General features: G+C 38.2%; 1 protein-coding gene and 1 long non-coding RNA gene across 3 annotated transcripts; both read left to right on the top strand.

The window, feature by feature from the left end:
- Positions 1 to 436: 436 nt before the first annotated feature.
- msna (moesin a) lies at positions 437 to 17,149 on the top strand. Of its 2 annotated transcripts, XM_044223556.1 has the most exons (13): positions 437 to 1,094; positions 8,885 to 8,968; positions 9,649 to 9,744; positions 9,880 to 10,154; positions 10,272 to 10,355; positions 10,899 to 11,045; positions 11,198 to 11,294; positions 11,392 to 11,555; positions 11,756 to 11,886; positions 11,990 to 12,150; positions 12,278 to 12,370; positions 14,014 to 14,244; positions 14,381 to 17,149. In XM_044223556.1, the coding sequence occupies exons 1-13, from the start codon at positions 1,083 to 1,085 to the stop codon at positions 14,543 to 14,545; spliced, it is 1,740 nt and encodes a 579-aa protein (XP_044079491.1). In that variant the 5' UTR covers positions 437 to 1,082; the 3' UTR covers positions 14,546 to 17,149. The 2 variants fall into 2 exon arrangements, with proteins under 2 accessions (XP_044079491.1, XP_044079492.1); XM_044223557.1 differs by lacking the exons at positions 437 to 1,094; positions 9,649 to 9,744; positions 9,880 to 10,154 and having other exon boundaries at positions 8,910 to 8,968.
- Positions 17,150 to 22,649: 5,500 nt separating this feature from the next.
- On the top strand, positions 22,650 to 23,869 carry LOC122888706. Its single transcript, XR_006380762.1, has 2 exons — positions 22,650 to 22,733; positions 22,876 to 23,869. It is a non-coding gene; the product is annotated as an uncharacterized LOC122888706 (long non-coding RNA).
- Positions 23,870 to 24,101: the final 232 nt, after the last annotated feature.

The raw sequence follows: 24,101 nt of genomic DNA on the forward strand, positions 1-24,101 counted from the left end.
CACTGTCTCTACGTGATCTCCTCTGGGGCCACCAGGACTGCGCTGCTAATTGCATTCACTTTCCTTATGTCCAAAACTGAAAGAGTACATAATGTCAGACGCACTGAAATGGATTAATTGAGAAGGTAAATGTAGCCAACCAGCATGTGTGGACACACGATGACAACTAAGATTTTCATGGTACATACAGTACATGATGTACATTAGTGTACTGGGTCTCAAATACAATATCAGAGCTGTGTGCAAATATGGCAGCCTAAGAAATAAGACACCATCCTTTTAAATAAACATATTGATTGGAAATATAGATTGGAAATATGCCAAGAGATTGAATACCACTAAGTACTTTACGCTCTTAAATCAATATGTTCAGTAGCCTATGTAGTAGGTTTTCATCCCCCCCCCCAAAAAAAAACACTCCTCTAAACCACTTCATTAAATTTTATGATTATCATCTATCATATAGTTTGTGTTAGTTGCTGGCAAAATGCTCAAACCGTTAAAAAAAAGGCTGGTCCTCCGGTGTTTTAGTGTAGTAGGCTATAAAAGTTATTGCACCTCTTGATAGACCTGCTTTAATGGTGTACTTGTAGGCTAGTAACACATGAGTAATTATTTTGAGAGAAGAATTACCCATGGCGTGGTGCTGAGCCTGTCTGCCGAGCGTGAGAGTGCTGATGAAGTTTTTGGCTGGGAGTTGAGAGGCAGTACGCTGCAGCCATGATGATGCGGCTGCTGCAGGCGGAGTCTGCTGGCCTGAGCCCTCTTTTCAGTCTGGCTGGCTGCTGTCCTGTCATCGGCCTGGGTGTGGTCTTGCAGTCAGGGGTACCGTTAGCAGGAAATCAAGCTCCAGCCCATTTCACTTTAAGGCGAAACAAAGAAAAAAACACTCTCACAAGCGTAAGGCTGAAAATAGTTCTTTGTAGTCGAGCTAAAAGTAACGTTTGTTTCCTCGATACGGGAAGGCGTTTGATTGGCGCCGTTGTTCTGATGGGAAAAAGTTTTCTTCTGGTCTCGCTAACTACTCGTCTGATTTAATAACTTTTTTATTAAACCTGAACCGGACGTGAACGAAAGAAAAGATGCCGAAGACGGTAAGACTGAAAACTGCATTAACGTTATCATGTAAAAACTACCGTCTTTTTGTCTCTCTCTCCATTGTTCCTGTAAAATTGCCAATAGGACTTAATGTTTGACACTGCTTCTTAATAGCAAGTAACCTTAATTGCATCTCTGGTACATATTGTGGTATTTTAAAATCTTTTACATCCCTTCAAGCTCACCCGAAGATGACTGGGCTACTTTCCGTTAGGTGTGTGCGCGTGCGCGCTCCCGCCTGTTTGTTCATTAAAATTAGCGCCTTTAATCAGCTCGTTCATTCAGCCATTCGGGCTCCGCACAGCACGTTATTAGGTTACTATGAACTTATCTGCACTGCTTAAGACCCCGAAATCACATTTATAGAATCGGTTTCCAGCGGAAGCCGCTGTGTGGCCTGCAGTAGCAAGCGAGCTAGTCCTCCCAAGGCCTCCTTTTCAGTCAGGTCTAACAAGGAGGGATTTGAACTGTCATTCAGGCCAGCTGTGCTGCCCAAATCTGGAGCAAATGGAGGCTCACTTAAAACAGGGAGGTGGCTTAATAGTAAGCACTAAGAACTACAATGCCATATTGCCACTGATAAGAAAAGAGGCCAAGATTTGGCTCTGAGCTGTGATATCAAATGAAGCAGCACCCAAAGCTTAATAGATTTGTGCTGGTGTAGCTCTGAACAAAGAGAAAGAGGGCCTCACACAGACTTGACTCTTTCTTTCATTCAAGCAGCGTTATAATAGGCCAAGCCCAGTGTTTCGGCTCATGCCTTCATCAGTGGCAAACAGAAGTGAAAATGGTTTCTAACCCATCTGTTCTCAGCATGAGATGAAAGTGCAAGTTGGGCTTTGACTCAGCATACTGCTTTTCGATTTAAGAAGATAATATAGAAACCGAAGTCTGTGTGTGATTCTTCCTATCCACAGTTTGTTCGGAGCAGTGATACCCACATGCACACTCTGACAATGAAAGGAACGTTATGCTACAGAAAGAGTCACTCATGACCCATGAGATGAAGGTGATGCACAAAGCCATTTAGGTGTCACAATAGTGCAACATCAGATTACGCATCTCTACTCTGGGTACATTCTTCAGACTCATAATTTTCCCCACATTATAAAAACTATATTATTTTGGGCACCAGCCAGTAACTTGGCCAATGTGATACCAGGTCAGTATTTCAGTAATTAAATATCTCAGTGTAATTGTAAATACTTAAAATGCATGTATATTTATCACTGCTGACATGATATCATGAAAACTGACTTGTGAACTCAAATTACAAACAGAAATACAAATGGTACCAAGGGTTGTAGCTGCTTTCTTCCTGCAGTATTGTTTCAGCTAGTACTTCCTCGATATTTTTTCCAGCTGTCAACCAGAAAAAATGTTGTAGCATCCTGGCATTTAAAGTGTGTACTTAAAGAGCCTTCACTCCCCTCCACTTCCCAAAAGGAATTCCTCTAATCATATCAGCATTTTAAAGTAAACTTTACAGGGCCATTTTGTGTAATTCATTTCAGTAGTAAAAATTGTGCTATTGGGATCATCAGTTATTAATTATTAGCACTAAATTGGCACATTTATTCATAAAATGCTCAAAATTTTAAGTGCAATTTTTAGCACAAGACAATAGAAAAATAGAAAAAAACTATCATGTTCAAAATACATTGGAGCAGTGATACATTATTGGTCACAATCATAGAAAGTAAATAGAGCTCAACAATATCTGAAAAAGCATTAAAGCATTAACTTTATTTTCATTGCAAGTGTTTACTATGCTCTTGATATGTATTTTTAGTCCTTCACTTAGTGTCAGTCTTTGTGCCAAATCTCTGCACAGTGCAGCTGGGACGCTGTTAGCCTCAACGACAGCAGAGTAGTAGCTTATAGTATGTGTAGCAGCTACTGAAGTAACAGCTGGGGAACTCCAATACCTCAATATAAAGCTGTTTGGCAATCACGATCAGTTCACAGTCACAGGGATACTGCAGGAAAAGTGCAGCTGTGTTGCAGAGACCTTAGCCTGTACAAAACAAACAGTTAGAAAAGAGGAAACTAGTAGTGGACAGAATAGATGACAGGTAGCAGCACAATTTTCTCAAAATAAACAGAGACAATGAATGATGACCATAAAGGATTGTGGAATATGTTAGACAGTAAGGCTCATATTCATTAATGAGCAGCCTATGATGTGTTGCCAAAACCCAAACTAGGGACCACCAAGAGAAGTTTTATTGTCCCCTTTGTGCAGATGCAGCAAAGCCTAAATACATCAGGCTATATGCTGTTGGGATGCCAAGTTATCCCTTCCCAGGATCAATCATTGCACCTGGTGGACGATTATATCAGTGATGAAGTGGTTAAAACCCAGACCTGTTATTACAACAGTCAGTGGTCTGTTTCCTTTAGTAAAAGCTTGCGGCGCCATGTGAAGCTGCAGTAGACAAGGCATATGAAAGAGGGAAGCTAGATACACTGATTCAGCAAATGCTCCAAAGCTCACTCTGCACCGAGGGAAAGTTATGTATCCGATTTAATTAACTGTAACAGCCTTGATGTTTCACAATAGCAATAATTATTGAGAAAGTCTGCCTTTGCTGGACTTCTCTTGGCAGTGCTTCAGTTTCCCAAGGAAGTCATGTTGTGACTCAAGGTTTCTGCACTTACATCAGTTCCTCTCTGGTAATTTCCTTGCCTGTAGCCTTATATGGACTTTCACATCACAGTCTAGCTGTTCTCCTCCCTGCTTTCCCCTAGCGTGGTCCTCAGATGCCATGCTCCACTTTAGATTGCATTACAGCAGTGCAACAAGTTCAGGGTTCACTGTAGGTCTGTGTTTATCAGTCTTTAAAGTGTTATTTTACACCTTAGTGGAGATACTAAAAAGCACCTCCATTACGTAAGATTACATTTTAAATAGACAATTTTTTCTCAAGCACTTAACATACACAAAAAATAATGTTCTGTTTGGTTTCATTGCTTTGTTAACCCCTTTTAACAAAAAAGATTTTTCCCGTTCTGATCTGCATTGCTGAATGGGCCTAAACAACAGTTTGCTCTCCTTTTCCTACTTGCTGTTATGTTAACAATAGAAGCATTTCAATGTTAGTACAGAAGACAACCAGCCTGTTTTTAAACCAGTTTTTCATTTTTTCACAAAACTTGACACCCTTTTATCCACAAATACAGAAACAGCCCATTACTATCACAGAAAACGTAAGCATAACTTACCACTTTAGCCCATTATGTAGAAATCATGGCAGATGATGATAGTTCATGGTAGTTTTCTTCATGGCAGGACCAAATTTTTAACAGGTTTGGCTATGGAGAAGTGGTAAATGGAAAGACCCAGAGGTATGCAAGCAGGGGATTAAACGAGTCTGTAGTGCACATAGCAGAGCAGATTAACAGTGTGTAGAGGTAGAGGTTGTGGACAACTACAATCAAAACGTCTGGGGATTTTTCACAAATAGCTAGTTCGATGTTTTCTGTTTGGAGGTTGTGAGAAAAACTTCTGAAAGTAAGTTCTTTTTTATATATTTATTATTTATTACTTCTGTTTTTTGTCTATTTCTATAGTTGCTGTTATATAAAAAAATCATCTTAATCGTCTCAAAAATATAACCTACCATTATAGACATTAAAATATTATTACAATTAGATGTTACAATGCCATGAGAGGTGAATAAATTATGATTATTTGGCCCTCATTATAATGAAAGTGTCTAGTACAACATTCAAGCCAGCAAAGTTCAAACTGTGTACATAATACAAGAATAGTATAAGCAAAGCACTACAGTGAGCAGTAGTTAACATAATACTGCATTACTGCATACTGCAAACAAGAGCTGGTGGTTTCTATCAGTGGACTTCTTGTGTTTGTGTGGTAAATGTTGTGTCCTGCTCTGGATCTGCTGAGGAGCCATGAACTATGCTGGAAACATGGAATTAGGTATATGAAAAGTTGTGTTAGTTATATAAATAGGTATATTGGAGACAAGTATTAGTACCTCCTTGTTGCTACCTAATGTTTTTGTTCAGTCTGCATATTTTTGCATATATGGCAGTAACAATATAACAGGATTTGAACCCAAAAGCAGACTTGGCAGACAAAACCAGCAGGGATAAAATAGTCCTTACTTGGTCAGTAGGAGGCTTACAGTTGGCAAAATGATGGCAGGCACAGTTAGTGAACAAATGCAGGGGTCAAAAGGAAGGCAATATGTCACCAGAAGAAAGGCAGCTCAGGCAACATTGTCAATTTGGTAAGGAGTAGCGTCTAACTGATAAAATACTGTTTTATTATGCTTGTAGTGACATTTGATTCATTTAGAAAAGTGGTTGTGTGTACTGTCCCCTTGTCAGAAAAATTCCTCTTCTCCATCCTCCCTCTTCGTGTCACCCAGTTTGTTCTCTTCAGCCATAGGGTTTCTTCAGTGTAATGCTGAGAGGCATCCAGCACAAAGCCACAGGCTAATCTGGATAGCAGACAGGATGAGGACTTGAGCATTTCTTTCTACAGGCATCCATTGATATTCTGGCAGACAGGTGGTGGAATTGTATCTGTACCAAATTTGACCTCAAACGAGAAAACCCAGACCACTGAAATAAGAGTATTCATGTTTTTACTTATTAGGAGCTGAATTGATTTTTGGATCATAGATCTTTCCTGTTGACTCACTGCAAACTCAGTACTGTAGTAGAGGTTTATATTTGTATATTGGCTTTAGAGGATATCAACATGCTTGCTGTCTTTCTCACAAGTCTTTTCACATGATTTCCCTTGTATTGCTGGTTTCAAGCGATAACATAACAAGGCTCTTATGCTGTGCCTCACACAGGATAGTTCATCACCGTCACATTTGTTAACTGTATGCTGTTGGGTGTGACAAGGTTAGAGTATAGATTTCAAATTGTAACTGTATGTGCCCTGCCACATTGTAATACTGTCAATAAATTGTCCCACCTGACTGTATTGAATCTGACCCATCATTTGTTATGTCTCTCAAGTAGATCATAAATTTGTTGCCTTTGACATCTGCTGTCTGTCTTTAAGATAAGCTGTAAATCAGGTAGTGGTAGATGTCACAAGCATGTTTGCTGTGGTTACCAGGCTGTATCCATTGTTAAAGATTTGCTGACCTTAGTTGCTGACCTTTTGTGACTGTTATGGATGGCATGACTCAGATTTAGCAACTGTTGTATGTTTAGTTACTTGTATTACGTTTCTCATATTTTATTTTCTATTATATTGTCTTTAAATCTGTGATCGTGGTTGTGAACAGCACGCTGAGTTAACACTGTGGGAATGTAAGGGTGGTGACTGAATGCTGCGTCTTCAAGGGATCCCAGGGAATATTTTTACTATTAATCTCCTTGTCAAATGGTTTCTGTAATGTGTTTGGTGATTATTTATATATATATATATATATATACATAAAGGGGATGTTCCCTCACATACAATATTTGATCAAAGTGCATCTCAGTGGAGAAAAAAGTATGCTGGACTGTACTCACAGTACATCACTGGCTCTGCTCTATGCTAGCCTGCATCTCACACCTTTTCCGTTCAGAAGTTTCGCTTCCTCTTCCTGACAAGGTAACCTGGGGTGTCTCCCACAGTTCACTTTTGGGTTAACTTCTCCATTGTTGCAATTCTTAATAGCCATATCATTTTAAAATAAACATGTCCACTTCCTACAAATGATAAGTTAGTGCTATTTTTCTCTCGATGGGTTAATGACGTTAACATTTAGCTCAAAGCACCACTGTGCCTAAGTAAAGACTCATAAAGCCACTATCATGGATGTAATCTCTTGTTGTCTTGTTGCTATAGAGTGTGAGTTGAACTGATATGGTGAGGTGAAAATGGAAGAGGAGTTTATTATTATGGCTTATAATGTATTGTAAGTCAGAACCTAAGTCCAAGACGACCTGTACAATTATCTTGAAACTCGATTTGAATCTGATTTAAATGACAAATCAATATACCTTTGTACCATATATATTTTTATTTTTCATATGATTTAATATCAATAATTAGGTTTTTATTTATTAAAAATGGTACAGGACTTACTCAATACTTATGAAGTGATAAGTTGGTTTGATAAATTAATGTTATACTAGCATAAGAGGAGATGAGACCTTTATGATTTGCGGCCATTAATAGTAGTAGGACACAGTTGTATGAGTGAGGATAAAGCAAATGAAGATATTAAAAATAACACAAGTGTCAGGAAGTCAGTGAAGCGGAGGATTCTTGAAGAAAGCTTCACAGGTCATTCAACAAGCCAATAGCTTGTCAAAAACAAATCATCGAATACAATACTGTCACAAAATTAGTCTTTAGATATGCTTCTAAATGTATAGGTAGTTAAAAGTTGAAGAATTTATTTCTGCAGTATAGTTTTGGTGAAAAACACAGTCATGGAAACATGACACGTGGGCCTGAATAGGGTGTTTTTGAGCATGTGCTAATAATAGCGTGTTAAGTGTTTTTGAATTCTGGCCATAAGAGACACACCCTAACCAGGCCGAAAATGTATGAGTGTAGTTCCTTTTTCATGCAGCATTTGCAATTCTGCCTCAGGAAATGAAACCGCTTAAACCCCAGCAGGGGTAATGAACTGAACACTCTTATCTGCACTCGTGAAAAAATGTTCATCGAAGTTTATAACTGTCCGTTTAAAGAGTGGTATGTGACTTTAGGCATCTGTGTTGGAGTTCAGTGTAGTACCGGGTTGTACGTTTCACTACAGACTCTAACTGCTGGTGATGACAGGAAGTGACAAGAGGGGCATGTGTCCTGAGCAGTAAATGGGGTCCTGCTGACATGAGTAGGAAAGAACGCAACTCTAATCAGCCCCGCAACTGGGAAATAATGCATACCATTGTTGTTCAGGGCAGGCGTGGGCCTCGGCCTGCACAGTTATTTCCCAATAGACATGCATGCTGCTGTTTTCGTCATCTCTAAGAGAACAGAGAAAATGAGAAATGCCTACATGGTCAGTTTACTAAGTACAGAATCAGTTTGTTCTCTGGGCAACATTATCGAGGGGGACTTTAAGGTTAAATAAATGTATTCAACTTTTGACATATAATTTTGCAGTACACAAACTTTTAAACTCACTGAAATAAGAAGTGCCTCACTGGCTAAATAACAAGCTGTAACAAAATGTGTTACTTTATAAAGTCTGTTCTTTTCCACTGTGGCAGATAGCTTAGCAGAAAGCTGACAGGTTGTCTGATACATGACAGGATGTAGGCGGCTCTCATGAGAGCTCAGCGTTTAGCAGCAGTGCCCCACAAGGCTCAGCCATCAGAGGATGTGGTTACTTCCTGTAGATAAGTTCTATACTGAGAGAGAGCCAGATTGCCATGTTTATCGTGCAGACTGTGGGACCATGAATTCTACATATATCAAAATATAACTTTTCATGATATTATGATGGTTTGGTTGGCTTATTGTTCACAGTAGGCCTGATTGGACTGTGGAGTTACCTTGCACTCCAACAGACCTGTTGAGTGTGTGTATTGAGGGTTGTTTTTGTTCCCAATAGCTTAATTTAAAATCAGCTGATGAACCACTGTATGTAGAATTATAAGTGATTATAGCAGAGTCTCCTGACAACAATGCCAACAATAATAACAATAATAATCCTTTTGCCAAGAAACTGAAGGTTGATTTTAGCACAATGATATATGTGAGATGTATTCACTTTATCCAAAATGCTGTCTATGTCAAATTAGATTTAAAAAATCACTCATTCTTCTAATTTGCTCTCTTCCTCAGATTAGTGTGAGAGTCACCACAATGGATGCTGAACTGGAGTTCGCCATTCAGCCAAATACAACAGGAAAGCAACTCTTTGACCAGGTATGAGAAACTTCTGACTCGTAACCAGTGTTATGTGCTTTCCAATGACAGTAAGAAGCTTTTGGATCAAACTGAATTTGGAAGCATATGTTACGGATTTTGTTTTTTTATGTGTATTCTTGGGAGTATTTTAAACCCCTACGTGGGAGTATTTTAAACCCCTACGTTACTGTAAAAAATGCAGTTTCTGCACATTTCTTTATTTTCAACTACAGTGTAATTACCATACTAATAATTGCAATAGTTCTTTAACTTGGTACTAGGTATACAACAGTTGTCATTTTTAATGCAATACATTTTATACTGCCATTTTAAAAACACATGGGATATAATACTAAATTAATAATTTAAATAAATTTATTGTAAAAAAAAAAAAAAAGAGAGAGATTTTTTTAAGGAACAGACACTTTATTTTTAAAAACTGGTACTTTATGGAGATGCAGTTACATTTGTTCATTTATTTAAGTTTTTATTTTTGTTCTTAGTTACGACAAAGTAATTTTTTTAGGTCTGAAAATTATTTGTATTTGTTGTTTTTGATGTTTGTTAAACAAACAAACAAAAAAACATATGGCACCTGTTGCCTGTGGCTCATTGTTCATAGACATGTTATAGAACAGAGTGTGCTAATGTTCTTGTAAGGAGGCATATTAATAATAGTTCTGCTTTCACGTTTTAAGGTTGTTAAGACCATTGGGCTGCGGGAGGTTTGGTACTTTGGACTCCAATACCAGGATACAAAGGGTTTCTCTACATGGCTCAAGCTCAATAAGAAGGTGAGTGCTTCCGTGTTTTGCTTCACTACAATGTTTAATACACGGTTTTGCCCTTCTTTGTCAAAATCAAACTCTTTGAAGTCTATTTACAGAAGTATAACCTCTACCCCTCACCCGTGTCACGTTTTATTTTAGGTGACAGCCCAGGATGTGAGGAAGGAAAGCCCGCTGCTGTTTAAGTTTCGTGCCAAATTCTTCCCTGAGGATGTGTCAGAGGAGTTAATCCAGGATGCCACACAGCGGCTGTTCTTCCTGCAGGTGAAGGAGGGAATCTTAAATGACGACATCTACTGCCCACCAGAGACAGCAGTCCTCCTGGCCTCCTATGCAGTGCAGGCCAAGTATGCTGACTACAACAAGGAAGTCCACACACCAGGCTATCTGTCCGGCGAACAGCTGCTCCCTCAGAGGTAACACAGGTTTTTATCACCATTTCAGTCTGGCAGTTAATGGCAGCTAGATTTCACCTTTCGGCCAGTGTGTTTGTATGAGACACAATTCTCACTCGGATGTCTTATGATCCTCAGAGTTCTGGACCAGCACAAACTCAACAAGGACCAGTGGGAGGAGAGGATTCAAGTGTGGCATGAAGAACACAAGAGTATGATGAGGTAACAACTGACACACGTATGCACTTGCATATGCATGCACGCACACACAAACGTTTAAAGAGAAACATCTTTGCCCACTTGCTCTTTCAACAAATGCTATTTCAAGTGGATCTTTCACACTCTTACCCCAAAATACTGAATGATGTGTATATTTGGGAGATTATTGCACCACAATTGCATCTGATTCTACCTGACCAGAGTGTCTGCTCAACTATCTCTCAGTCTCCTCCTTAATGATGCCATTGGTCTTTGGAGGTTTCAGTAAACATTGGATCACTCTCATTACCCTGAAAATGTGTAGCGTGAACGTTTTCCTCATTGTCCTGCTCCTCTCAAGGCTTGTTGCTGTACATTTACAGTAACACATCCGGACATGCCACCTTGAGCTCAGTGTTGTCTGATTAGGTCTGTGTGATGATCAGGGTCAGGTAGAGTGTAGACTAACCCCGTGCTTCAAAGTCAAAGCTCCAACATTTTAGGCTTTTGTGCTCCTTAATCAGCTCTCTGAAGCACTAGTTAAAGACACGTCTTATTTGTCCACAGAGAGGAATCCATGATGGAGTATCTGAAGATCGCTCAAGATCTCGAGATGTACGGAGTCAACTACTTCAACATCAAGAATAAGAAAGGAACAGAACTGTGGTTGGGAGTGGATGCTTTGGGGCTCAACATTTATGAACAGAATGACAAGTAAGTGATTCCACAGCAATGTAATAATTGAAATTGCTGTCAATTTATATCCTCAGCGTAGTTGGGGTTTATTATCGTTACTAATACTAATATTACCTGTCCAATGTAATGCAGCTGACCCAGAGTTTTGGTTTTTGCATTGTCTTCAACAGAATGACGCCCAAAATTGGATTTCCTTGGAGTGAAATTAGGAACATTTCCTTCAATGACAAGAAGTTTGTCATTAAACCAATTGACAAGAAAGCACCTGTATGTGAACCCTTAATAACATACAACTTGTTAACAATTGATAAATCATCTGTCTATGTATTACTCCTAATAAAAATCTGTAATGTTGCTGTTTTAGGACTTTGTATTCTATGCTCCGAGACTGCGCATCAACAAGCGCATTCTGGCTCTTTGCATGGGCAACCATGAGCTGTATATGCGCCGCCGCAAACCTGACACCATTGAAGTGCAGCAGATGAAGGCTCAGGCTCGGGAGGAGAAGAATCACAAGAAGATGGAGAGGTAAGACAAGCTGTTGTCAGACAAATGCACAAACATTTTGCACAGATTTGATTACACTCTGTGACTTCTGATATTTGAAATAATTTAGTAAACTCTGGAAATAGTCTACTATGGTAAACTATGGTCTACTTCTCAAAAGATCCTCTTGATTACTGTATAATTCAATACATCTTGTATCTTGTGAACTGTATTTCCAATAGAGCTCTGCTGGAGAATGAAAAGAGGAAAAGAGAAGTTGCAGAAAAGGAAAAGGAAAAGATTGAAAGGGAAAAGGAGGAATTAATGGAGAGATTAAAGCAGATTGAGGAGCAGACGAAAAAAGCCCAACAAGGTGGGTGACCTGTCATTGTGCTGTAATGAATGGTGACAATGTTTTTCTCACATGACACTTACCTTTACTGCTTCTCTGTGTGCATGAATGTGTGTCTGCGCAGAGTTGGAAGAGCAAACACAAAGGGCTCTGGAGTTGGAGCAGGAGAGGAAGAGAGCTCAGGAGGAGGCTGAACGCCTGGAGTCTGATCTGAGGAGCGCTGAGGACGCCAAGATGGCACTGCTGCACCAGTCAGAGAACCAGATGAAGAACCAAGAACACCTGGTCAGTTATCAGAAACTCTTTGTCTAATCATAGGCATTGAAACTAGAAAATGTAAGGGTTTGATGGCTTTGAAATGTCGTGTTCAGGTCCTATCAAGAAAGTCTAAACGAAAATGTTGTCCTTTTAGGCCACAGAGTTGGCTGACCTGACTTCAAAGATTTCTCTCTTGGAGGATGCCAAGAAGAAGAAGGAAGAAGAGGCAGTGCAGTGGCAACAGAAGGTATGATCTTTGATTGCAGTGACAGAGCTGTTGAAAATGAAAGTATAAAGAAGTATACTGTATCACGCTCCACTTTAGAACTGATGACAGAACTGGTTGTCATTGAAAAAATATTCAGAACTGGATCCCTCTGAAAAGTCTTTTTATATATGAAAATGACATAGCAGTGTTAATAGGTAGTTACATACACAGTTACACAGCTACATTTTTTCTTCCCCCTCTTTCAGTCGTCAAAAAATAAAATGTATGCATTACAGCCATCATGTGGTGAGGAGTGATACAGACAGCTAGGCTACTCTGATGATCTCTGATCTCAGGTTAAATCTCTGCTCTATATCCTCTACATAATGGCTTATATTGTGTTTCAGGTATTGGAATACTTTTCTCAACAAGTATAAAGTAGTGATTTTACTGTGGTTCATGAATGCCATGTGTTAACCAAGGGAACAGTAATTTCTGCGTTGCTGCACTCTCTATTTTGGGCTTGGGAAGTCATATGACAACATGAATACAAGTTAATGGCACCTGTGTCATGTGGTAAGCATTGGCATTGGCATTCAAAATGAGCTTAATGTGGACATGGCAGAAATTAGTTAATCATCAAATATAATTTCTGTCTGATATTTTGCTGATCACATAGCCCCTCCCTTGTGATACAGTGAGGACAGACATTCCTGAGGTCTTGTTGTTGTGTGTGTTTGGGGGAGGGGTGAAAGCTCACAGTGAGCCTCATGTCTTTTTTGGTAAATTTATGTGTGCCAGCCCAGCCCCTTCATTTTTTTTTTTTTGGGCAGAGTGACTCATGCTGTTTGTGGTGGTAACAGCTGTCTTTGTGTGAAGGAAAGCCTGTTTAACTCTTTTGCACCATTATGATATTCCAGTGAGACTGCTGTGTTAAGTGGTGGTTTCCATATTGTGCATTCTTGGCAAACATTCAATTGAAATTCCAGTCTTACTCATAATTGACTCTGATGTTGACGCTATGTTGCACAGCTAGCAGGGTAGAGCTGCATTGATGAGTCAATTAATCTTCTGTTGATTGGTTATTCACTGACTTTTCCTCTAGCTCCACCATGAGGACATTTAGGGAAATGGACAACTATTGGATGGATTGCCATGTAATTTGGTGCAGACATTCATGTTCTCCTCAGGATGAATTGTAATCACTTTGGTGATCCCTTAACTTGTCATCATCGGGTCAAAATTTCAATTTGTGCAGTAGGCTAATTTATAACCAAATCCCTGCAAAATTAATGACATTCCTATTACCATCAACTTTATATTGTTTAAAGTGCTAATTTGCAAATGTTAGCATGCTAAGTTGTTAAATTAAGAACGTTAACATGGTAGACATTACACAAGTATTTTAGCATTGTCATTGTGAACATGTTAGCATGCTGAAGTTAGCATTTAGCTCTAAGCACCACTATGCCTAAGTACAGCTTCACAGAGCTGCTAGAATGGCTGTAGACTTATATTTTGCCAGTGAAGAAACAGTACTACTTTAAAAATATATATATTTCTGTCAGGTTTTTTTGGACCATTAAATCTCTGTCTACTTATCTTAACAAGGATATAGTCGAAATGGTAGCGAGCCCTGTAAATATGTGCAATCACCTTGTTGGCATTCTCTGTTCCCCCAGGCTACCATGGTGCAGGACGACCTGGAGAAAACCAAAGAAGAGCTTAAAAACAAAGTGATGGCGGCTCACATTCAGGAGCCCCTCAACGCAGAGAACGAGCACGACGAAAACGACGAGAGCAGCGCCGAGGCCAGCGCCGAGTTCACCACTGCCGCCACGTACAAGGACCGCAGCGAAGAGGAGCGCATGACCGAGGCTGAGAAGAACGAACGTTTGCAGAAACACCTACTCGTAAGTCTTCACTCATATCTCATATAGAAGATAAATCTGATCTGTCAATAAATATTTTGCACATTCAGGGATAATAATGAGTCACAATAACATAGTGGTGTGAGATGTATTAATGCTGTGATGACTGTATTTCCAGGTTTTAAGCTCAGAGTTGGCCAACGCTCGGGATGAGAGCAAGAAAACAGTGAATGACGTCATCCATGCAGAGAACATGCGAGCAGGACGAGACAAGTACAAGACCCTCAGACAGATCCGGTCAGGAAACACCAAACAGCGTATTGATGAGTTTGAATGCATGTGATGCCTGCATTCACCAATGCTAAAGCTCATACAGATGGGCCATTCTTGCCTGGACTGCAGTCCTGCCTCACTCAAGCTGTTTCCTCTGTACCCAAACAAATCAGATCCACAACATGACATGGTTGCACAAGCACAGCACAATGTTCAAATATGGATCTGGAAAACTCCATTTGTTATCATTCCTAACTTTGAATTTAGGCAAGTCACTGGTTGAAAAGGGACATACTGTATTTTATTAGTACATTCCTCACAAGGGGTTTATGTAGCATATTAGTATTGGGCTCACGCCTCATTTCATAACTCATTGAGTAAGCATTTGTAATTTCTTTATATATTTCTGTCACATTTTTTGTATCATGATTTCAAAATAAAACACAGAGACCAATCCAAATTTCAGTTTGAAAGCTGCCTGTAGACATATTTCTGCTGTACACATGCAATGGTTCTTCACAGCGAGTTGGATTTTTCAGACAGTAATATTTCTTCCATGTTCCGTTGCCCGTAGTTTAAAACCAAATGCACTGTAATCTGTCTGTGTGGAGCATTCATTTGAGCAGTATTATTTTTTGCAAATTTACAATTTATTTACTTTACTTGACTGTATTCAGAATCTGCCAACTGTTACAAATCATACAGTCTTTACACCCCACTCACAAGGTGATATTAAAGGTCAATTATCTTTAATCATTATCATGTAGATTTTTTTGTCTGTTTTTACATTTCTGAACACCTTCTAGTCAGACTACAAGGCTTTAGTGTGAAGTTTGCTATTAAACAAATTAATTTCCTTTTAAATCTGCGTAGCGTTGTGGACAGAATGAACTTGATATGGCATAACCTAAAATCCTAGAATCCTAAGGTTTACATCCTATGTGTTTGCCTTGTACAATATTTGAAACAATCTTTCTTAGATATGTCCACAATTAGGCTCCCTGTCATGTTACATAAGAAAAAGAAGTTGAATTTTTGTTATGAAGCAACTAATGCAAATCTGGTGTCTGAAAAGCATTTTAATCACTAGCTAGAAGTTTTTAGCCTGCATACACTGAATAAATGAGGTTGAAATTTTACCTGCAAAATCTAATAAAAATCATGTATTGTCTATATCTATATATCTACACAGCCCACATCTGTAGAAACTTTCACTTGTCACTTTTTCTAAAATTGAGTGTTAATCAGTATCATCATCAATTCAATTCAGCATTCAATTTAAAAAACTAATCAGACATTTGAAGTTGATTGTACTGAACCTATAAGAGTTTTACCCTAGTTTAATTCGCCTGCTTTTAATTTTCAATTCTGCTCATCAGTGAGATTTTGTTTTTTTGCATTGATATAACCGGTACAGCATAAGGAATTACACTGTAATTGTAACATGTCAAGTTGGCTTTTGTTGGTAAACAAATGCCAATAAAGTAATTTGTAAAGGTAAAAGTTGTAGTTTAATCTTAATTGCTCAGTCATGTGTCACAGAAGGAACCTTTTTTCCACAAAATCTTCATAGAAGTTGATGCATAAAATAAAATCATTTCATTAAATGTGCACTGGAAAAACATAACTTACCTTTGCAAAATAAGTCAAAACAGACTTACTGGCCTAGATGGGCACAGTTCCCAATGCATGCATTTTTGATATACTCTATGTATTTAATTACATTTGTGTATTTTGTAATTTGGATTTTTCAGATGTGAAGATGAAAAATAGACACCTCTGAGGATATTTTTGTATGATAAAATCTAGAAGTACTAGTCAAAGATAGCAGTTTTTGTTCAGAAAGAACAGCATTTTGAAAACAGTATTTTGTTGTAAACTAATTGAGCAGTTCACTGCTGTGACAGTAAGCTGATGGGACAAGCAACACGCGAAAGCCTGTGATAGGACCAATGAAAAGCCAGCCGCTACAGGAAATGCTGTTCATGGTATATTGCTATAGGCAGACAATACACCATGAATGGAAATTTTAAACCAGACTAAAACATTTTGCACAAAAATTAACATAATGTACTTCCTTGTGCAATTGTCCCAGATTACATTTTGGCATTCAGACGTGCATAGGGTTTTGCTTGTTCTCGGATACTTAGAAATTAGGGTTTGAAGATTTATTTTCACTATTTTGAAGTTCAAAGTAAATATATTTTAGTGATAAATATTTCTTTTTATTTTATTTTGATTTCTCTTATTGAATGAACATTTGTCATTTGTACCAAGATGCATTTTGATATACAGTATTCTTGCCCATTGCTGCGTATAGTTCTTGTGTCTGCCGTGAAATATAAAAATGCAGTTGTTGCTATTTTGGATACCTTTCTATGCCTTTGACAATAACTTTTATAATGCTACACTGTATGTTCTACCTGAAGCACCATGTATTGACAGCCTTCTTTTAAGAATCAAGTGTAATTTGAACTCAAGTGATCATGTGTGAAAAAGAAATGAATTTAAAGATGCTACTCAATATTTTGTCTTGAAGCAAAAAGGACTGAAACATAATTAATATTGTAAATTGACAGACAGTGCCTTGCCCAGGTTTTTCATCAGATCTTGCTGCTTCAATTTTTCCTTTCACCAAGGATAAAAAAATTAATAAAAGTCTAATTAAACTGTATTTTCTTGTCCTGACGGTTTCTGCATTTTACAGCTAATACTATTATACTACTGATTCTGATTCTGATGACTACCATTTCTGCAATAATTGAAGTATAAAACCAATTTCATTCATGTCGTGTCTCATATACTCCATATTTCTTAAGTTTAAATTTATCTTGACATGCAGTTCATTAATATGTTTACAGGGACTCCACATTATAGCAATTATACTCATCAGATCCACTTTTGGCCCTATGGTTAACAAGATTTAATCCAAGTCATCATCACACCTGCTGTTGTACTTCTAGTTGCAGTCTTGCAATGAGCCACATGGTGGCAGTTTACCCTCAGCCTGCAATGAGGGCTTCTTCACATCAGTGAACTATTGGTCAGTGATACCTGGATTGGCATAAATATAAAGGTCATGTTAATCGATAGTGAACATATCTGTATATAGTATGCTTAAACATTTAAAGAAATTTGACATTGAGGTTAATTGTTCTCTACTTTACCAAAACAACTTCTCATAATAGAATTTTAAAACTAGCAGGATCTCATTCACCAGATAATAAAACATGGCCATACAGGACCTCCAAAACCATCCAGACCCTCACTACGTATGGAAAATTGTTCTGCAAATTATTTTTCTGCAAACATTTTAAAACGGTAAACACTGAAATATCTCCCAGAGTTGATTTTTTTCCTCTGAAACTATTCTACTTGGAGTATTCAGGTCTAGACTCAAAACTCAAATATATAATAAACCCAGTGACTAACAGGCAAGCAAATAAAAAACTCTCTGTTTGATTTGTAGTTTAAAACCTATGAATCTGGGTGCAGATGCAGACAGCTTCTGCCTCTTATACTTAAACAGGAGCACATTTCCACAACCATAAGCGCCTGCCACCTGAGTGCAACAGCATTTAACATTTTATAACATTTTGTCATTAGTATGTTAAATGAAAAAGAACTGAAAATAATTGCAGTGTATGGACAGTACTTCCCTTTTCTACTTGTGGTAGCTAAATATTATACAACATTAATTCAATTATTCGTGGTAGCTAAATAAATACTTAAGTTAAGTTAAGGTATCAGCTATTTTTGCAATAGGAAATTCAGTTCATTCTTGTTGAACGACTTGATGAAAATCAACCATCTCTTTCTCAACACCAAAGGGAGGTGGTGTTGTTTCATCTCCAACTTCCTCTATATTTGTGGTATTAGTGTCCTGAAAATGGTGTTGAAATGGTTCACACTCTGAACTGCCACTTAGAGATAAGCTGCAATGAGCCTTACTGTATGAACAAAACTCATAGTATATACTTCAGTGTTTGGCATAGAAAAAGTCAGGATTACTAGCTTTCCTCGCTTCCTTGCTTCATTCTTCTTCAAGTTGTCAGATGGGAACTTTAACTACATCCCATTGTCCTTCAAGTCCTTTACTGTAATACTTTATTCTCAAAGTGTCAAATATCTTGTTCTAAATTTGACCAAACTAGAGTTTTGAAAATAGAGTATAATATTAAAATAATGTTCAATATGAATATAAATTGGGTCATAGCATTATTGTGCATTAGGGCATTCTGGGAACTCATGGCTGATCTGTAACAATGTAAAAGTTTTCACTGCCCTCTGCACATTCAAATCATGTGACCAACAATCCTTCATGCCAAAACAACCAAATAATTTGCTTGTCAGTGCCTTTCCAAACAAATCTTTAGAGGTGTTGGTAGGCAGATTTTGTTACCTTTGGACAGAGCCAGTCTAGCTGTTCCCCCTGTTTTTATAGTCTTCTAAGCTAAGCTAACCGACTGCTGGCTGTAGCTTTATATTTATCGTACAGACATGAGAGTCGTATCAATCCTCCCATCTATCTCTCTGCAAGAAAGTGAATAAGTGAAAAAAATGTTGAACTTTAAGTTGTTCCTTCAGCAAATCATTTGAGGGTTTCTGATCTGCCACCACTTCCTTAGGTATGTTAAGTTTGGGCAATTATAACGACATACTACGTTTTACTGATATTAGTTAACAGTTTTAACATGTTGTATTTGAACTGTGAGATATAATAAAAGTAGTGCTGCAATACAGCGTTAGAACAACTGAAAGTTATTCAACAAAATTTTGGCCCTTACATACATGAAAGACTAATACATCCTCTTAAGATTGTACTATGGTATACTATACAATACTATACTATACTACACTATACCATATTGTACTACACTATACCATATTGTACTATACTATACTATGCTATACTATATTATACTATACTACACTACACTACACTATACTATACTATACTATACTATACTATACTATACTACAATATACTATATTATACTATACTATACTACACTACACTACACTATACTATACTATACTATACTACACTATTATATACTACACTATACTATACTACACTATACTATATTATACTATACTACGCTACACTACACTACACTATACTATACTATACTATTCTATTCTATACTATACTACACTATGCTTCACTACACTATACTTTACTACACTATACTATATTATACTATTCTATACTATATATACTATACTATACAATATTACTACTACTATAGCCTACACCTTCCAGGAACATTCACTTCACTTTGCAGATGTAGATGATATGTACATTTGCATAGTTACTGCATGAGTCACAGGATGCTATATGTTGCAGACCTTAGCATTTAGTGAAGGTGGTTCACATACGGAACTGTATCAGGGTGCTGGTGCCTTCTTGATTGGCTGAGGATGGGGGTATTTAGAAAAGAATTATTGTAAAGTATTCATAGGACCTTCTAAAATGCATGGTGCATGGCTGCACTCACCACCATAGCTATGGTGGCAGTTGTTATCTAAGATCAAGTTCAGTTTAGGCCTTTTCCTCCTATTGGCTTCCCCAAGCCATCTGGGTTCATCACAGCCAGCTTTTTTCTTTCTTGTATCCCTGTAGACTTGATGTTTCCTCCCCTGCATGCTGCTGCAAAGAGATTGGTGGAACATTTTGATCAGTCTGGTACATACAGGCACATTGAAAAAGCTGAGCTTCCACAAGAACAACAGTCCACTCTGTAATCCAGTCTGAACAGTTTTTATACAGTATATTCAATTTTCAGTCACTTTGTGTATTAAGGAAGTGAATGTAGAGGGAAGTCCAGTGAGTGATTCATGGTACATTGGTCCAGAGTAACATGAGGAAGTTACACAGCACAGTGCATAGTACATTCTGGCTGTTACAAAAAAAGTGGGTAATGTTAAATAGTGGTGCAATAAAAAATGACAGGCTTTTACAGAGTGTTCCTTGGAAGTTTAGGAATCCAGACATTATAAAATCTTAGCAGGGACTAAGTGCTGGGTGGGCTGGTTACATAGGCTGACAAGAAGTTGTTGGGTGCTCTGTGTCAAAGTAAAGCAACGTTCCACACCATGGGAAGCCTTTTGGAACCGTTTTCTTTGCCCTGATCCTTGTAGCTTTCGTGCACAGGGGTGTAAACTGACAGATAGCCCACCAATCAGCTGTGTAGACTAAACACTGATGCTTTTCCTTGAAGCAGAAAGGAGCAGATGATGGCCATTGACGGCTATGTTCCAAAATTAAAGAAGAATACTACTGACATTGTTATTAATGTAGATAATAAATCAAGAATAGAGTGATACAGAATAATAAAACAGACCATAATACTTAATTTGATCTCATAGTTTTAACACTATTACGGTGTTAATATTAATACATTAATAATAACAGGAATGACAGCTATAAGAAAAATAATGTCAGTATTAGTAACAGAGCCAATAACAACAACTGCAGTAGCAATTGTCGAGCAGGAACACGGGGGCAGCAGGTGGCCCACAACCACAGATTCAGTCTCTGCAGCTCCAGAGGCAGAAATACCTGCTGAAAGTGACAGAACGAGAGAGACGAGAAAGCAACTACGGGAGAGAGAAGATGTCGAGTTAGTAACATGCAATAATGGGATAAAAATGCATACAGATGGAGAGGGAGAGAAGGAGAGAGGAAAGAGGTGCATCATGGGAAGTCTCCCGGCAGTCTAGGCCTATAGCAGCATAAATAAGGGATGGTTCAGGGCTCACCCAAGCCAGCCCTAACTATAAGCTTTATCAAAGAGGAAAGTCTTAAGCCTACTCTTAAATGTGGAGATGCTGTCTGCCTCCCAAACCCAAACTGGGACTTGATTCCACAGGAGAGGAGCTTGATAACTGAAGGCTCTGGCTCCCATTCTACTTTTGGAGACTCTAGGAACCACAAGTAACCCTACACCCTGGGAGCGCAGTGTTCTAGTGGGGTAATAAGGTATTATAAGATCTTTAAGATACAATGCTGCCTGACCATTAAGAGCTGTGTAGGTGAGGAGAAGGATTTTAAATTCTATTCTAGATTTTACAGGGAGCCAGTGCAGAGAAGCTAATATTGGGCTAGTTGGTTAATTACAGCTACTTTAAAGGATTGTGGTACATAGCCTGTTAATAAAGACAGATTGATCATATCCAGTAAAGAGGTGCTAACTAAGGGTAAAATGTCTTTAAGCAGCGTAGTTGGAATAGGGTCTAAGAGACAGGTTGCTGGCTTAGATGAATTAATCGTCAAAGTCAGCTGAAGAAGAGCGACAGGAGCAAAGCAGTCAAAACACACATCAGGCTCTACAGCTGTTTCCAAGGTTCCTGTGTTTAAAGACAAGTTGGCACCGGTTAAAGGCAGGACTTGATGAATTTTTTCTCTAATAGTTAAAATTTTATTATTGAAGAAACTCATGAAGTCGTTTCTATTGAGGGCTATGGGAATACATGGTTCAATAGAGCTATGACTCTCTGTCAGCCTGGCTACAGTGCTGAAAAGAAAACTGAGGTTGTTTTTATTTTCTTCTATTAATGATGAGTAGTAAGCTGCTCTGGCATTACAGAGGGCCTTCCTGTATGTTTTAAGACTATCTTGTCAGACTAAACGAGATTCTTCCAGGTTGTTGGAACGCCATTTCCTTTCAAGTTTTCGTGATGTTTGCTTTAATTTGCGTGTTTGGGGGTTATACCACGGAGCTAAGCTTCTTTGTTTTATTATCTTCTTTTTTAGAGGAGTGATAGAATCAAGTGTCATTCGTAGTGAGCCTGCAGCACTATCTAAATCCATCTAACTAAAATACCATCTATACTCTACACGGGCTGATCTGAAATTGTCATTAATTAAATCTCACAAGGGTGGTCGCTACTTCCTTGAATTTTAGCATTATAAACCTATATACACACAGTTCCATAAGCATATTCTGAACACAATAATAAGTACACATGAATGCCACCAAACTGCTGAAACCATTATCTCAAAATCTGTGAGCCACGAAAGCCTTCAACAGCCTTTCACAACCATGACATGTTGACACTTTATTTCCACATATTTCCTGCGAGCTAGCTTTGCAGTTATCTTCCTTGTTTTGACTTCCTCTTTGCAGCGTTGAAGCTCAATGGTCAAACCAAATGTCTTGTGCACAGTGTCATCATTGTGAACTCATGTGACAGAAAGAGGAGCGTTGCACTCGGACTCATCTGCTTCCCCATCAAGAGATCAGAACTATCAGGTAACAGCTTGGTATCCAATTTCTAAAATGTTGTGTGCAAAAAACAATATCTTTGTGTAAAAAGGGAAATATGTGCATGTTTTTAGGTCTTTGATAATGTTTGGTTGGAGTGGTATCAGTGTCTTGTTAATTTATTCTACAGAGCCATCTTTGATTTTGCGAGATCAGGCCCCCCACTTAGTGTATTTGACAAGCTGAGTTTGACACTCTGTATCAGTGAGTGTCAGTTTGTCAAATACCCCAAGTGAGGTGTCACTTGTCTACAAATTTAACCCATCCTGGGTTACTCCACAGACTGAGCAGCCAACTCCACAGGGTGATCTACCACATCAAGGAACGTGAAAACACCAAGGCAACAGGCTCGAAACGCTTTTCTTGTGAAACATTTGAGGATATAGACAAGGAACAAGGTTTACAGTGGTTAAAGTCGTAATGGTGACAAATGCTTAGTCATTGTATCATCTGTTTAACTGTCTGTTATTTGGTAAATCATAAGCAAATTACTCTCATACATAATTGTTGTAATGAACAGAAAGATTAATTTTATCCCATGAGAATCATATATGTGTATTTAATGAATCAACAAAGGCTTCGTAGAGATGTTTGAATAAGAGAGAGGTGTGTTAATAGGTTTATTGACCAAAAAAGCCTAACCTCTTGAACCCAATTTTGTTTTTCAGTCTTTTTATTGTTAGGCTTATTAGCACTACATATCTCAGCCAAAGATGCCACATACTGTTATTTACAGGACAGGCAAGGCTGCTCTGAAATTCCATCATTAGGTATGTGAGTGGAACTATACATGTTCTAGGACCAGAGTGTTTTGACACAATTTGCATCTAGAGGGTTACAGAGGTTAAAAAAAGGTTTTGAAACATATTGTTCAAAACCCATGAGAACAACCTCAATATGAGATCTGAGTGTCATATACAATGATCTGTTGCCAGGGATGCAAATGAGCAAACATTAAAATGCATGCATGCATGCATAAATGTACCATATTATACCATCATATTATATGTATTCACTTGCATGTCTTGTGTAAGAGCAAATCCATGTCAAATTATCAGTTTCTACTTCAATAAAGACTAAAGGGGTGGTCAGTCTTTTATGAGACTGCACATCTGTAAACTTTTTAGGTGTTTGTCTTATTTTTCCCGTTCAGTATTTTGTTAAATCATTTTGTTCAGCATTGATGCAAGTGTCCTCTCTCTGCCAACATGTGGGACCACATGTCTTATCAATTTCACAAGCAAAAATCAGACTCGATCTGACTTGATCTGCATCAACCATGTATAATAAAAGTGAATGCGGCAACAGGCTGATCTGTGATCTCTCAAGGGTTATACTTATATTCTAAAGCCGCAG

The sequence above is a fragment of the Siniperca chuatsi genome, linkage group LG14 (assembly GCF_020085105.1).
Source record: "Siniperca chuatsi isolate FFG_IHB_CAS linkage group LG14, ASM2008510v1, whole genome shotgun sequence".
NCBI lineage: Eukaryota > Metazoa > Chordata > Actinopteri > Centrarchiformes > Sinipercidae > Siniperca > Siniperca chuatsi.

What these genes read in the sequence shown, in the direction of transcription:
- msna (XM_044223556.1), top strand. An exon ending in GAACAGCTGCTCCCTCAGAG is followed by an intron (nt 10,155 to 10,271) that starts GTAACACAGGTT and finishes TATGATCCTCAG; the next exon opens with AGTTCTGGACCAGCACAAAC. An exon ending in CAGTGCAGTGGCAACAGAAG is followed by an intron (nt 12,371 to 14,013) that starts GTATGATCTTTG and finishes CTGTTCCCCCAG; the next exon opens with GCTACCATGGTGCAGGACGA.